General features: G+C 37.1%; 1 protein-coding gene across 3 annotated transcripts; it reads left to right on the top strand.

Annotated features, from left to right (window-relative positions):
• Positions 1 to 263: 263 nt before the first annotated feature.
• On the top strand, positions 264 to 17053 carry LOC129417079 (sentrin-specific protease 6). 3 transcript variants are annotated; one of them, XM_055171530.2, is made up of 21 exons: positions 264 to 419; positions 639 to 730; positions 802 to 918; positions 999 to 1027; positions 1106 to 1195; positions 1313 to 1410; positions 3504 to 3674; positions 3784 to 3817; positions 5175 to 5357; positions 5517 to 5695; positions 6404 to 6451; positions 7329 to 7450; positions 7531 to 7647; positions 7721 to 7843; positions 11119 to 11211; positions 12833 to 13014; positions 13177 to 13232; positions 13370 to 13419; positions 13710 to 13778; positions 16010 to 16160; positions 16532 to 17053. In XM_055171530.2, exons 1-21 carry the CDS (start codon positions 417 to 419, stop codon positions 16661 to 16663), a joined length of 2139 nt encoding a protein of 712 aa, XP_055027505.2. In that variant the 5' UTR covers positions 264 to 416; the 3' UTR covers positions 16664 to 17053. The 3 variants fall into 3 exon arrangements, with proteins under 3 accessions (XP_055027505.2, XP_055027504.2, XP_073720916.1); XM_055171529.2 differs by having other exon boundaries at positions 5511 to 5695; XM_073864815.1 differs by lacking the exon at positions 11119 to 11211 and having other exon boundaries at positions 5511 to 5695.
• Positions 17054 to 17117: the final 64 nt, after the last annotated feature.

The following is a 17117-nucleotide window of genomic DNA, read 5'->3' as shown; positions in this document are numbered from 1 at the left end:
AAATGAACGGCCTGTGACAATAGGCTTGTTTGACTTCATGCGGCGCCGCAAGAACGGACAGCCGGATGACGTCAAAGTTCCGCGAGAGCGATTTCAAGCAAACTCCTCCGTATGATTTTGCGAATCGCTCTCGCGGTACTTTGACGTCATCCGGCTGTGGGTTCTTGCGGCGCCGCATGAAGTCGAACAAACCTATCACCGTACTGCAAGAGCGCTTTGAAAAGCTGTGCTCTCGCGGTACTTTGATGTCATAGGCCGATCGGTCTTGCGCAGCCCTGTGAGAAATCCAACACAACTAATTAATTCAGACTGAATTAATTAGTTGACGCGCTTACGTTACTTTACGTGACGTTAGAGTTTGTGGCTGTTTTTAATTGTTATTTTGAGAGGCTAAATTACTCTACAAATACTATAAAATGGTGAGTGTAAGTTATAAACATGAAACGTAGATGTCACTATCTCGTATGCTAATTAGTTGCAGATGCTTGATGGCAAAGAAACAGTATTGTTTACTTTTAGCCATCCCAACCTCAAAATCTCAGTATTTTATTAAATATAGCTTATTTTATTTAAGTCCTAAGGCAATTTCACATTTACATAACTATTGTGTTTGCACATTTATGTTTCGGACATAAAAGGTTCGTCCACTGGGTCGAGAAAAGTTGAAAGTCAAACGTCTGAGAGGAAACGCTATCGGACTCAATCTGGTCGCAGTGCGAGACATATTAACGTGAGTTAAAAGCCTTGTTAAAACCTCAAACGTATGTTAGCGACTGTTGTCTTTATATTTGTGTATTTTAGGGACCCGCCAAAAGCTATGGTTAACACTGATAGTAAAGCTGATCCTTTCCAACGATCTGAACAAAGATTCAGACCTTTCAACTACGCGCTTCAGATCTGCTGCCGGAAGGATTCAAGGTTTGACTCATTGTTACAGTCATAAAAATTCAAAATGAAATAAAGTGATTATTGACTAGAGAATTATGTTATCTTTATAGAAAATACCCTATCAACAGTGATTCTGAAGGTAAAGCACGTTTTTGTTCTACACTATTGTTTCTTTGTACTGTAAATTGATTTTTAATACATGTTTGGGGTTTTACAGATGGGTCTATTAATGAGGAAAAGGAGACCACAGATGAATTGACAAATAGCTTGATGGAGATCAAACCTAAAGACCTCTCTTTAATCACAGGTTTTAACTCATTTAAACCATAATATAATGTTGAATTATTCACTTTAGATTAAGTTCACACTGGTTGCTTGGTTAAAAAAATGTGGATGTTTGCTTTAGTAGTGTGCCATCTTACAGATCCTGTTGTACATCCCAAGAAAACCAAACATGAGACATTTATCCTTGACCAATCCCAAAACAAACAAATTAAACGAAGACATCGAATGAAAGACGAGGTAAGAAATAGTGAAAATGACTCCCTGTGTCCAAGGTTGCCTGACAGTACCAAAGTAAATAAAGTATGTTCTTCTTTACTGTTAAAGGGATAGTTCACCAAAAAAAAAAAAAAAAAATCTCATTATTTACTCACTCTCATGTTGTTACAAACCTGTATAATTTCTTTGTTCTGATAAACACAAATTAAGATATATTGAGGGAATGTTGGTTACAAACTTCCTGATCCCGAGTGCAAGTAGGCAGCGAGGGCTAAGAAAGGCTGTAGCCATCTCAAACATCTCAGCTAGCTCTATTAGCGATCCTGACGATGCACGGCATCGCGCTGCCTCAACAACACGTGCCCTGAGCCGCAAGGAACGTAAATATTGCCCTTCATTCTAAATCGGGCTGCTTGGAAATTAAGTGACTTTAGCGAGATGCTCTCGCAATGGCTACAGACCTTTCTCTATCAAAAGCTGTCCGAGCGTGCTCCGCCCCCAAACACTGCACACATAACTCATGAGTGTCCCCGCCTGTTATGAAACGAGGACGGGGAACACACACTTCCTGAACTACTCACTAGCCATTTAAACTATTTCTTAAACTAGTTCTGACTAAGTTTTGAAACACAATTTTGACCGACAATTTTACGTAGAGTGCTCGGCTCGCTGAATGACAGAAAGCTGTAATGTGCTGTTGGCGCCTTCGTTTTATACCTTCTGGTTCTGTCACTCTCGTGATGTCATCACTCGACGCCTATAAGATGGGCTAGTTTAAAGGGACACTCCACTTTTTTTGAAAATATGCTTATTTTCCATTTGATTTTAACGGTTTTGGAATTTATTCAGCTGATTTTCGAGTCTGGCATTAGCACTTTTAGCATAGCTTAGCACAATCCATTGAATCTGAGTAGTCCATTGGCTTTGTGCCTAAAAAATAAGTTTTGATATTTTTCTTATTTAAAACTTGACTCTTCTGTAGTTACATCGAGTACTAAGACCGACGGTAAATTAAAGGTTGCGATTTTTCTAGGCCGAAACGGCTAGGAACTATACTCTCATTCTGGCGTAATAATCAAGGACTTTCCTGCTGTAACATGGCTGCAGGAGGAGCAATGATATTACGCAGTGTCCGAAAATAGTCCCCTGCCATTAAAGGGTACTAAGGGGACTATTTTCGGCTGCTGCGTAATATCATAAGCTATGCTAAAAGTGCTAGCGCCAGACCCGGAGATGGATTCCAAAACAGTAAAAATCAAATGTTTAACTCTAGGGGAGCTGGAAAATTAGCATATTTTCAAAAAAAGTGGAGTGTCCCTTTAAGGTGCACACCAAAGCTTTAACACCCATGGCCGTTGTATGTTTTCAATCGTTTCCAATGGAAGCTTGGCGTAAATAAAAAAAAGCAGCTGGTGTTTTTTTTCAGTGTTCAGTGCTGAGCACTGATAGTTCAAAAATATTCAACTTTGGGTGAAAAGCTCAGCTTGTCAATGTCCTCACACCGCCATCCAGTCACAGTGGAGGAGGGGCGCGACAAATATCACAACAGCCAAGCGGCGCATCATACAACGACTTATAAACAAAGCAGAAGTATCAAAGCAACCAAAGTGCTCTGCTGATGAAAGCTGGCGCTCAGCTAAAAAAAAACAGCTGGCATTTGGCGCCCTTCAGATGTTTTCATTCGCGTTTAAAAGCTTAAAACCTTAAAGACTATTCAGGTGCGCGAATGCTGTGTTGTTTTTCCCCAGTGTTATTTCATGACGCAGCATCGAGTTACCGCGAAAGGGAACACTGCAATTCTATTATTTTAAAAAAAGTCATTCTTAGACTAGAAATATTTTTCATGGGAACTACATCACCTAAAACAGCCACCGTTTCATAGTTTTCTGGTATTTTACATTTATTTACTGAAGCCTTATGGGATATACATGCTTTTTTCCATACTGTTTTTCAGACATACTGCTTATTTTGCATACTGATTTTCATATTCTGTACAGTATAGAAGTAGGCGATTTCACATGCAAGGACTGACTTGCAGACCTGCTCGGGATATTTGTTCCTGTTTGTCACCTGTTTTCCACAAAGACACTGATTGAAAACATTTTCTGCCACAGTTTGGAAACATTGTGAAAAAACCCAAAACCAGGAAGGTAACATCTCCAAAACAGCCAAACAGAGACGCTGCTGAAAGGTTAATCAGACTTGTACTCAACATCAGATGTTTAAAAATTGGAACATTGACAAAGATATTCAGAAGATCTGATACACTGACCGCCCAATCCAGGGTAATAATACTTTGAGGATTTAAATTAAAATGCATGTACAGTACCTGACAAAAAAACCTTTTTTATATTAATTTGGTTATAGTTAACAGGATACTTGTTTCATTTACAGTTTACACTGGATTACATTGAGATCACAAATGTAGGTAAGATGATGTACATATTTGTAGACTTTTAATGTGTCACTCAGAAATGGACATCTACCCCTGGTTTTACAGACAAAGCTTAAGCCTAGTCCTAGCCTAAGACACATGTTTGAGCTGTCTTAACTCAAAATACTTGCACTGACAGTGCCAGTGATTTGTCTCAAGATGCACACCAGTAACGTTTTTTTTTCTAAGGCATGTTTATTAGAGGGCACCTATGATCCAATTCACGTTTTTACATTTCCTTTTGTATTAGTACATGTTAAGGATATACAAAAGGTACAAACCCCAAAGTAAACAATGACGCGAGTTATCGTCTTCAACGTAAATCTCTTTTCTTGGACTACAACAAACACACGGATTGTAGGCAACAGTTTACTTCCTGGGATTGGTGATGTAGTAAAGACCGACATTATCATAATTCCTCCCGCTTCGGACTCAGCCTGTAAGCTAACTCCTGTTAGCATTGAATTGTGAGCGAATCTTTCAAACATGGTAAGGAGCTTCACATTTCCGGCCAAACACGACGTACAGATTAGCTGGCCAATGAGGGACACAGCTCTTTTCAAATCGATGAGTTTTGTACAAAATTCGTGCGTTTCAGGAAGAAAGTGATATTTGGAGTTACAAAAATTTACGGTATGTGGAAATGTGTTGTACCAAATACACAAAATAACGTTGTTTTTTAGCAATGTAATAGACCCCTTCAAGGTTTGTAAACATTGAATGATTATCGGGTGCGCGCGCAGCACGGGGTCGAACTGTTCATATTTTAGGCTTTATAATTTAATCTAACAGTGCTGAAAAATGATGACTTACCTCAAATGAAGCGAGCACTACAAACACAAGCCTCTTTGATCTTTGCATTGTCCCAGTCTGCACGTTAATTGCTTGCAGACGCAGATGTTGTATTTTTTTGTTTTTGAGATTCTGCATGAATCGCGAAAACTTAACGGAAGACCTCGTGCGATTTTCACAGCCCACGACGTAAGTAGGCATTTTTGACGATACCGAATAATACGCAACTCAATCAGCTGTAATGACTTTTCTGACCCCGACATGCGCAGTGGGAACAGCCTGTGACGTGAACCGTGAAGGGGTCTATAGGTGCCCTTTAAAGATGCTTAAACATCTTAATTTATCTAAGGCCTAATCCTGGATATAGCTAAGCCTTGTCTGTAAAATCATTCCTGAGAGTATTGTCAACAAAAAAAGTTTTTTAAAATGTATAATAGTGTTACAATTTAAGATTTTTTTAATTGTTCAGTTATGCATTTCATCCTGCCGTGTAGTGTTTTCACCTGTATAGTGATGTCTATTGTGTAATCTGATGTTTTACCTTTTTTAATGCAAACAGTGTCGTCACTAACACTACGTATAGAAACATCAGAGGTCACCAGTTGTGAATGGTGTACTGTGCAGAGGCTGCCGGCACTGTTTCTACAGATAACACCTGTGGCACGTCACCGTCTGCGTGCCCAGATTGTGTATTATGTCTGTGAGGATCATTCGCTGGCGTGGGGTGACTGCGCGAGCAAGAGTGAGTTATAGTATAATTCAAATTTTGTAGAAACCCAAATCTATGTACAATGTAGCCTGAAGGATGTTCCTTTTGAAAATCATTAAATTCTTGTCTCATGCTATTTAGTGTATTCACTTTATTTGTTAAAATGAGTTTATGTTTTCTTCTCAGATCAAGATGAGAAATACCTAGTCCTTATTTTTGAGGAAGAGCTTTCATTGCCAGACCAGCTCATCCTTGAGGAAATATTCACAGAGATTGGCAGGAGAAATAACATCTGCAGCTGTCCAGTTAAACTGTCATTTGAAGAAGCCTGTAGCAGGCTGAAGACGCACAACTGTAACCAAAGACAGCAGGTGGGTCATGGATAAAAATACTTGCCACACCTTAATGTATAGCTTACTTTTCTTAAAGCGATACCAAATAACAAAATTTGCCCATGATGTACTCGCCCTCAAGCAATCCGAGATACATATGTCCATCATCTTTCAGATGAACACATTTGAAGTTATTTTAGTAAATGTCCTTGCTTTTCCAAGCTTACAATGGGAGAAAACGGGGATCAATGAACAACTTCTGACTTTGAAGCCCAAAAAAGTGCATTCATCCTTCACAGAAGTAATCCAAGGGGTTAATGCGGGTAATCGATGGGATACTGTAAGAAAAATATACAGGTTTTAAACTATAATAACTAGCATCCGGTAATGACGCCATCTTGGGCTAAAACACTCTTGTGAATATTTTTCTTACAAAATCGCATCGATTATGCACAGAAGACTTTTATTAACCCATTGGAGTCATGTGGATTACTTTTATGAAGTATGAATGCTATGCATTTTTCTGGGGTTTAAGTTCAAAAGTTGTTACCTGATCTCTGTTTTCTAATTATAAAGCTTGAAAGAGCAAAGACATTTACTAAAATAACTCCAAATGTGCTTGATGATGGATATATGTATCTCGGTTTGCTTAAGGGTGAGTAAATCATGGGGTAATTTTGATATTTGGCTTTAGTTTCGCTTTAAAAGACAAATTATTCTTTATTATCCCTTTTCTTTTGTAAACAGATCCCTGTGCTTCAGCCCAAAGAGGATGAACTTCCTGTCATGAGTCAGGTTTTTTGCATCTTTAACATTCCCACTGAAAACATAGTGGCTGTGTCCGAAATAGCTCCCTGTTTCCTTAAATAGTGCACTATTTGAGGGGACAGCCACTTGTTGTAGTGTCCGAAATGATAGTGGACATTATATCAAGTGCACTCTTTAAATCCCATAATGCGTGTAGAACCCATGCACACTCAACGGCCAGCTACTACTCCCTTACTGTGAGAGGCGTCCCAAATGAACTCCTGTGTTTTGACACAAGATGGCGCCCGTAGTGCTTCCGATGCTTAGTGTCCCAATTTACTCTCATTCATTCAGTCGGTCATTCAATTGGACTGTCTATATAGACCCCTTCAAGGTTTGTAAACATTGAATGACTATCGGGTGCGCGCGCAGCATGGGGTCAAACTGTTCATACCATCCAGGCTTTATAATTAAATCTAACAGGGCTGAAAAATGATGACTTGCCTCAAATGAAGTGAGCACTACAAACACAAGCCTCTTTGATATTTGCATTGTTCCAGTCTGCATGTTAATTGCTTGCAGCCACAGATGTTGTATTTTTTTGTTTTTGAGATTCTGCATGAATCGCGAAAACTTTACGGAAGACCTTGTGCGATTTTCACAGCCCACGACGTAAGTAGGCATTTTTGACGATACCGAATAATATGCAACTCAATCTGCTGTAATCGCTTTTCTGACCCCGACATGCGCAATGGGAACCGCCTGTGACGTGAACCGTGAAGGGGTCTATTAGCAATCTAATGTAGGGAATGTATAGTATAGGGGGCTATTTTGGACCCAGCCAGTATAAATCTTTGAACATCACTGACATAATAGACCACAACATTATTTTCTGTTGTTTTGTCCCTCTCTCATTGTTCAACAGACTTTGGTACCAATTTCACCCTCTCCTGATCCCACTCGATGTGAAACTGCAACCCTCAGCGTTTCAGACAGCGATGAGGATTTGATAGTGGTTCCCTCGTCGCCTGTACATGAAATCAAAAAGTCGGTTGGCTGGCCTAAATTAGTTTTTTTTTGTAGTGATGGAAAGGATAGTTCTTTTAGAAAATACCATCTCCTTCCAGACTGCTTGTTTACCCCCCTCCACCAGCCAAAGGGGGGATAAGCATCACAGAAGAGGACCTCAGCTGTCTGGAAGAAGGCACATTCCTAAACGATGTGATAGTAGACTTCTATCTGAGGTGAAGAAAGTCACTAAAGTTGTAGAAGTGGAAATGAGAATCTTCTTACAATGTTTCTCTCATTGTTTAACAGGTTTTTAGTTTGCGAGCAGCTGAAAAGAGAAGATGCCATCGACTGCCACGTGTTCAGCTCTTTCTTCTTCAAGCACCTCACTAAGGAAGATCACAAAAGGCCTCCAGAACCTACAGGTTTATCGTACGTAAATACACGATTATAAAAAAACTCGACATGCAGTGTTGGGGAAAGTTACTATTAAAAGTAATGCATTACAGTATTAAGTCACTCCCCAAAAAAAGTAACTAATTGCGTTACTTAGTTACTTTTCAAGGAACGTAATGATTACATTACTTTTTAAGTTAATTTTTCTTACTTGGCTGAGGCTTGATCTCTTTCAGGCCTTGCAGGTGTTTTTATGATCGCAAAAATGTCAGGCTCTGGCCTGCCATCTCTGTTTTTGACTCAAACTGTTCCTGCTCAGACGCACAGAGTGCGTAATTCTACGTTAATATGTACAGTTTAAATTGAATTAATTAAACTAAAAAGTAACTCGCATTACTTTTTAAAAAAAGTAACTCAAATATTAATGTGTACATTTATAAAGTAATGTGTTACTTTACTCGTTACTTCAGAAAAGTAATATTATTACGTAATGCACGTTACTTGTGTTACCCCCAACACTGCTCGACATGCCATGCCCATATTCGGGTAATAGTTCCAGTTCCGGTAAATGTGAAAGTCAGCACACCTCTGATCTACTGGCCGTGCTTCAACAACATGATTCCCAGTTGATGCCTGACCAACGATCACCGGCAGAACCCGTTTTATCTTCGCTTAATCTCCCTATCCGTTTACATGTGTGTGTGTGTATATATATATATATATATATATATATATATATATATATATATAATTTTTTTTTTTTTTTTTTTTCTAAAAGAACTATCCTTTCCATATATATATATATATATATATATATATATATATATATATATATATATATATATATATATATGAAGAGTTTGGTTCCAAAACGCAATAAACGCCATTTTTGAAAAAAATGAGTTACTGCCAAAATCAGTATTATATCAGGTCAGTAGTTAAAAGTAAATAATTAATTTTACGCAAAATCCAATACCCGCCGTGATATTCTGTCATCTTTTCTCCCTTTTTTCCCAAAATGCGACAAACGCCACTGCTGCTTTTTTACAGAATGCAATAAATCCATTTCTGATATTACAGCGGACCATTCACGCAATGTAAACAAACATGGCGGCGCGCTGAGTACACGGAGTCCTAGTTTTCCTCATCTACTTTGTACTTCGTGATCAACAAACAAAACAAAATAATACTTTAATAGCATTGCCAAACCTGTGATAGTTTTCTGTGACGGGAAAGAAACGTAAGCCATCAACAGCTAATAATTTCCGCGAGAGGCACTCGGTTGCTTGTTCTCCAGACAGCATCAAGCTTCTCATGCTAAAACATTGTGTTCTTCATATAACAAAGTAAGTGTTTTGATTAATGCCATTAATGTTTATTTTTTAATCATTGTATACCACTAGTCAACTAAATAAATATAAAATGGTAAAGATGAATGCACATTTATACATTGATTTAATAGATTTATAGCATTTTGAAATAAAAAACTGTCATGGATTTATTGCATTTTGTGGAAAAAAGAATTCGTTTTTATAATAAATCTTTGAAAATCAAGTTATGGATTTGAATTTTTTATGTTTTTATAACCTAAAGATGCTATGTGAAAGTTTGTAACAGAAAATACTGGTTTTCATCTTGTCACTTTCTTGGTATAGAAAACACGTTTTTACCGAAATTTGTCAAAATGGATTTATTGCGTTTTGGAACCAAACTCTTCATATATATATATATATATATATATATATATATATATATATATATATATATATATATATATATATATATATATATATATATATATATATATATATATATATATATATATATATATATATATATATATATATATATATATATATATATATATATATGGAAAGGATAGTTCTTTTAGAAAAAAAAAAAAAAAAAAAAAATTATATATATATATACACACACACATGTGTATATATGTGTGTGTGTGTATATATATATGAAGAGTTTGGTTCCAAAACGCAATAAATCCATTTTGACAAATTTTGGTAAAAACGTGTTTTCTATACCAAGAAAGTGACAAGATGAAAACAACTATTTTCTGTTACAAACTTTCACATAGCATCTTTAGGTTATAAAAACATAAAAAATTCAAATCCATAAGTTGATTTTCAAAGATTTATTATAAAAACGGATTATTTTTTCCACAAAATGCAATAAATCCATGACAAGTTTTTATTCAAAATGCTATAAATCTATTGAATCAATAGCCTATATAAATGTGCATTCATCTTTGCCATGTTATATTCATTTAGTTGACTAGTTGTACACACTAATTAAAAATATAAACATTAATGTCATTAATCAAAACACTTACTTTGTCATATTAAGATCACTGTCATTGCGGTTACGTCGTCGCTTAACGTCTTTCACAGAGATCAGCTGTAAAATGTTTTTGGTCCTGCTCGATTTTCGTTGACTTTGAGTAAAATTATGTAAAGTTTTTCATAAGATCCTCTGGGGTCAATGAGTGCCTCTCAGGGAAAATATTAGATGCTGATGGCTTACGTTTCTTTCCCATCACAGAAAACCATCACAGGTTTAGCGATGCAATTAAAGTATTATTTTGTTTTGTTTGTTGATCACGAAGTACAAAGTAGATGAGGAAAACTAGGACTCCGTGTACTCAGCGCGTCCGCCATTGTTTGTTTACATTGCGTGACTGGTGGGCTGTAATATCAGAAATGGATTTATTGCGCTCTGTAAAAAAGGAGAAGTGGCGTTTATCGCATTTTGGGAAAAAAGGGAGAAAAGATGACAGAATAACACGGCGGATATTGGATTTTGCGTAAAATTAAGAATTTACTTTTAACTACTGACCTGATATAATACTGATTTTGGCAGTAACTCATTTTTTTCAAAAATGGCGTTTATCGCGTTTTGGAACCAAACTCTTCATATATATATATATATATATCTCCCAAAGGTTTTTTCCTCCTAGGACTTTTTTATTTCCCCAGCTAAAAAGCCCGGGTTTTTTCTCTCCTAGGGGTTTTTTCAACCCGGGGAGGCAGCCTGCTTGGGCTTAACTTAGCACCATCTTCTATACGTTACATTAGTAATACGCTTGCTTATAATAGCCGCAGCAAATTTAGCTGCTTATGCTATCGTGTATTATGTTGTGCTATCTGTCGTTTTTCTGTGCTTTTCACTGCTCCTATTAATGTAAAGCTGCTTTGAAACAATTAACTATTGTGAAAAGTGCTATATAAATAAAATGTTATTGAATTGAATCGAATTGAATATGCTTCGAATAAGCAATAAACTGCACTGTTCCACAGCGTTCAAGAGCTCAGGCATAACCGGGTGAAAACTTGGACCAGGCATGTGAACATTTTTGAGAAGGACTTTATATTTGTCCCGATTAATCAAAAGTGAGTATAATTCTCAGTGTTTATGTCCCTTTTTTGCATGTTAACATAGGGGGGGTTTCCCAGATCCAGGAATAGGCCTAAGTTATATTAGGACATTTAAAGGTGGGGTGCATGATTTTTGAAAAACACTTTGGAAAAGGGAGTCTGGCCGATTACCAAAATACATTTATGGCCAATCAGCAGTAAGGGGCATGTCTACTAACCGACATCGTTGCCTGGGTTGCATATGTGTCGGGCGGGTCTATCAAAAGTAGGTCCAGATTCTATTGGGGTAGGGGCGTGTTGGTTTAGGTGATTTCAAATATCAACATTGGCTTTCAGAGATCATGCCTTTAAGAAGTTTTTACAAACAAACCAAAAAAAAATTACTCATGTGTATCTTGAGACAAAATAATGTCAGTAATGTCAGTGCAAGGTATTTTTTAATTAAAGGGACGTTCCACTTTTCTTGAAAATATGCTAATTTTCCAGCTCCCCTAGAGTTAAACATTTGATTTTTACAGTTTTGTAATCCATTGGGCTGATCTCTGGGTCTGGCACTAGCACTTTTAGCATAGCTTAGCACAATCCATTGAATCTAATTAGACCATTAGCATCGCGCTCAAAAATAGCAAAAGAGTTTCAATATTTTTAAAACTTGACTCTTCTTTAGTTGCATGGTATACTAAGACAGACGGAAAATTAAAAGTTGCGATTTTCTAGGCAGATATGGCTAGGAACTATACTCTCAAACTGGCGTAATAATCAAGGACTTTGCTGATGTAACATGGTTGCAGCAGGCGTAGTGATATTACGCACTGCCGGAAATAGTTCCCTGGTATTGAAAGTAACCAAGGGGACTATTTTTGGGCAGTGCGTAATATCACTACAGACTCGAGATTTAAATAGTAAAAATATTGAAACTCTTTGGTTATTTTTTTAGCGCGGTATGCTAATGGTCTAATCAGATTCAATGGATTGTGCTAAGCTATGCTAAAAGTGCTAGTGCCAGACCCAGAGATCAGCTGAATGGATTCCAAAATGGTAAAAATTTAATGTTTAACTCTAGGGGAGCTGGAAAATGAGCTTATTTTCAAAAAAAGTGGAATGTCTGGGACTAGGTAAGCCCTGTCCGGGAAACCGCCCCATAAAGTAAAGTATTAGCGATTGGTGATTCTAGTCAATATCTAGCCTAGTAAATGCTTGATTGTTATGAAATCTAATGTACATAAATGACCAGTTACATCCAAAAGCTAAATCTAAACACCAAAGATACAAAACTGCTTCGAGCATATGGATAAGTAAACAGTATACAGAAAGAATTGGTGAATAGGAAGTGCTGTTTTGTGTCTTTTGCAGCATTATTTTGTGATTTCATAAAAGCCTATATTGAAAAAAAAAGATTGTTTTTGCATTTGTGCATCTCTTTCCTGTGCATTTTTGTATTTTCTGCTGATGTGGACAGTGTGAATGTTTCCTGTTTATATAGACAATTATATAAATGTGCACAGCTTATGTGCTGCTCACAAATGTATCTGAAAATCACCCTGATAGATCATTTTACTTTGACATTAGCTTGTGTAGATCTGGTGAAATAAGAAGCTTGCCTTTACATAGTCCCTCTTGCACAATGTCTCCTCAGGGCTCACTGGTTCCTGGCTGTCATCTGTTTTCCTGGCCGAATTTCACAGACCAGCGATTCAGATGCTTGCTTCAATGGACATTCAGCAGAGTATCTTTGCGATCAATCTCTACCCAATCCCATGTCTCTCTTTTACCGTCAGGAATCTTCAGAGAACGGCTCTAGCAGGAGTCAATCTATAGGTAATTTAGATGAATAGAGAGAGAGAGAGAAAGAGGATGTCCAAACTATAGCTTGTCTATGCATTACACAGTAATAGCTTGCAATTTGAAATGCAATTTGAGGGGATTTGATAGAGCTTAACATGTTGTGAACCAGAGATATTACATTTTTCCTTCATATAGGTGACTTGAACAATAGTTTCTGGTTTGATTCAGATGATGAAATTAAGGCCAGTCAGGTAATATGCACTGTAAAAAAACATTGTGCATGTGATTTTATTGTTTTATATTAAATACATACTAACAAAAGAGTGGAATGACATCTTTCCCAGATTTGACCTTTCTCTCTCATTGTGACCTTTCTCTGTCTTATAAGGATTTTGAGAACACATGTGCCCTTAACAGCGAAAGAAATGACTCTAAGCGGTGAGTAGCCTACTCATCGGGATAACCGTGACCCTGTTTGTGAAATATAGGCATCTATTTTTAAGATTAGGAGCGTCAAAGTTTTATTTCATTTTAAATTTAATCTTTGACATGATCTTACTCAGTCAATATGAAAGATATCCATGTTATTTTTCACAGAATGTTCTTTACATTATATTGGATGATTTTATGTACAATTTTTATCAGTCACTAGATGGCAGTAGCATTTACTTTTTGTGCATGTATGTGAAATGCTGCATTTTACTCCGTCATTGTCTCTCGGTTGATAGGCCGTGTATACTCATTATGGACTCCCTCCACTCCCGAGCCAGATCATCAGTGGTGCAGATACTCCAAGAGTAATTATTATCTATTTAAATCATGGTTGATTACTTTTAAATGACTGTGTTTATGTACAACAAACATTTTTCTTGTATTTGTATTCTACAGAAGTGTTGCTACTGTAGTTAAATTGATTGCTTACCCAGATATGACAGCCAGTCATTATTTATCCATGTTGTTATAAGTATGTGCCACTTTTTTGCATCAAAAACCAAATATATTTCTCATAGTATTAGCTACAGAGAACATTTTTCAAAATCTTTAGTTACTGTAAGTCAAAACATTGTCAAAGCCATGTTATTCATTCAGAACACAGATCATTTTTTGCCCTTTTTTAAATGCTACAAAGTATCATTTGTTTTATTTGCAAAGACTTATATTTGGATTACAGTACATAAAATATAAATCTGTCTCTGCAATCTCAATAAAAGATCATAAATTAGTCTGGTCTAACCACACACTAAAAATGGCTTGGTTATTTTTGACCCATAATTGGTAAATATTAGACAGAACACACGATGGGTTAAAAATGACCCTTGTTGGGTTTTTGGGGTATAATAACCCAGCATTGGTTCAATTTTAGCCCAGCTGTGTGTTCTGTCCAATATTTATCCATTATGGGTCAAAATCAAGCCAGACATTTTTATAGTGCAAAGGGAGGAAGGGCTATTAAAGGGACACTCCACTTTTTTTGAAAATATGCTCATTTTCCAGGTACCCTAGAGTTAAAAATTTGATTTTTACCTTTTTGGAATCCATTTAGCCAAGCTCTGGGTCTGGCGTTAGCACTTTAAGCATAGCTTAGCACAATCCATTGAATCTGATTAGACAATTAGCATTGTGCTAAAAAATAACTAAAGAGTTTGGATATTTTTCCTATTTAAAAGGAAATAAGGACTCTATCTGGGACATATCTGCCTAGAAAATCACAAAATAAAATTTTCCGTTGGTCTTTTTACACGATGTTAGCCTGACGTTGTCATACTCAATTCTAGCCAGAATTTGAGTCTGATACCGCTCCATTGAGCTATAATTATGAGGCGTGTCTCAACCGAAAATGTCTCTGCACTCAGTTGGATAGACCTACGACCAATCAGAGCAACGGAGTGTGTGATGTACGTTACGTCTTTTGCAGCCTGACCGAACTGCCAGTTATTTCGCTACAATGACACTAACATTGTGATCATACTAAGTCTGAGTTAGCAACGTATATCAACACCTACTATGTTTACAACATTTCGTTTATATCCCAACATTAAGTATTTACTAAGTCATACAGTAAGACTATCTCTTACCATTAGATGAACTTCATCCATGACGATACCCATTACGTTGGCTTGAAAATATTGGAGCCTGGCATGTATCTCCACTTATTCAGCAGCCAACCACGATTCCGGGCTTCCGAAAAGAAGCTGGCAACGACCGCTAATTATATCCATCTCGTCATGCACGCCGAGTTGCATCACCTTGATACCAGTTTCAGTTGCGACCAACTTTTGTCGAATCCCGTAGGAAGGACGGCAAAAACATCAACAAATGCCTTGCTCGCGTTTCTCTGTTACTCTTTTAAAATCAATGCTCTGTCGATATCTTTTAGAACAGACTCAATGTCAGAATCCACACATCTGAATTCTACAGCGGCAGCCATTTCGTTGTAAACAGATTCAACACATGCGCTCTTTGGTGACATGGTTCATTACGTTACTGTTGATCATCTGTCCATCATCGTATAAAGCCCGCCCTGACAATTTGATTGGTTCGACCAGCTTTGGGTCTAGCATAGTAGCTCCTCAACGCAGAAACCCCAGACCGATCTTCCCGTTCTCAAAATGTTGTGGGCGGGGCTAAGATCGGCTGTCATCCAGGCTAACACGATGTAACTTCAGAAGGTTTATCGTAGTTAAGTTTTAAATGGAAAAAATATCCAAACTTATGTTTTAGCCTAATGCCAATGGTCTAATCAGATTCAATGGATTGTGCTAAGCTATGCTAAAAATGGTAGCGCCAGGCCCGGAGATCAGCTGAATTGATTCCAAAACGGTAAAAATCGGATGGTTAACTCTGTATTTTCAAAAAAAGTGGAGTGTCCCTTTAAATATACACATGCAAAGAAAATATAAGAATAAGAGAATACTGAGATTATTATCCTTAACCAGTAATAGAGCTATTTATGAAAAATAAAACCCACCGAACTTTTTTAAAATGCTGTTATATCCACTTTTTCTCTATGCTGTTCTGTAAATCCAAGATACCTTCAAGAGGAATGGAGGGTAAAGATGGGCTATTCGCAAAGTTTTGGAAATGGAGTTATGGATGGATGGAGTCCCCGTGTCCCGCAGCAGGATAACTATACAGACTGTGGCATCTATCTTCTACAGTATACAGAGAGTTTCCTCAAGGTATGTCATAAAGTAACAGCTGTTAAAGCAACACTATGTAGTTTCCATGTAAAAATGACTTACAGCTCCCCCATGTGGTTGAAAAGCGCAACAGTGCCTGGTATCAGACACTCTTCTGCAGGCAGGGGGAGGGGCGGGGCTGTGTGCTCTACCCTCCACCGCCACTTTCAGAGTGTGCTTGTAGCAGCTAGGAGGCTGCTCAGATTGCAGCAACAGTACAATTTGTCCAGTTAAAAGTTGTTCTATCACTGAAATAATTTTAGAGACATTATTTAAAGGTAAAAAAACTACATAGTGTTGCTTTAACATCTGTAATTCATTTTTTTTGTTTACTTAGTGGTCAATAACTTCGTTATTATGTTTAAATTTAGAATCCACCTCAAAGCTTCCATCCCAGCATGGACCTGAATGACTGGTTTTCACGGAAGACAGTGAAGGAAAAGAGGAAGCAAATCAAACGACTCATTCTAAAGCTCCACCAAGAGCAGCAGTTTGACATTTAGGTCACTTCTACAGGTCATTCAATGTTAATACAACCTCAGACACTTCATGTGGCGTGTAATACAAAATGTAATTGTGCCAAAACTACTGGTTCGTTTAATTATCATTAATTTTCATACGTTATTTGCTTTGGAAATGGCTCAAACACATTCATGAACTTTAGTAATATGAACATAATTGTAAATAGAAAAATCTAAATAAAGTTTTCTGTGTTTGTGTGTGTTCTAAAAATGTTGGAGTCTCATTAGTGTGATATATCTGTTTTAGTACATAAACAGTTTGGGCAATGCTGTAAGACAAGAATGGATTCCCAAGATGAGAATTTTGTGTTGTTCATACCATAAAATAAATAAATAAAAATCTTCAAATTAATAGCATATGCAAATTCTGAATGTGTTGTTTAGACTCGCATCATTGCCTGCTGAAGGGAGGAAACTGGTCTGTCTCCTAAATATT

Source organism: Misgurnus anguillicaudatus, unplaced genomic scaffold (genome assembly GCF_027580225.2).
Source record: "Misgurnus anguillicaudatus unplaced genomic scaffold, ASM2758022v2 HiC_scaffold_28, whole genome shotgun sequence".
NCBI lineage: Eukaryota > Metazoa > Chordata > Actinopteri > Cypriniformes > Cobitidae > Misgurnus > Misgurnus anguillicaudatus.
This window is presented reverse-complemented; position numbering and strand designations above follow the sequence as displayed.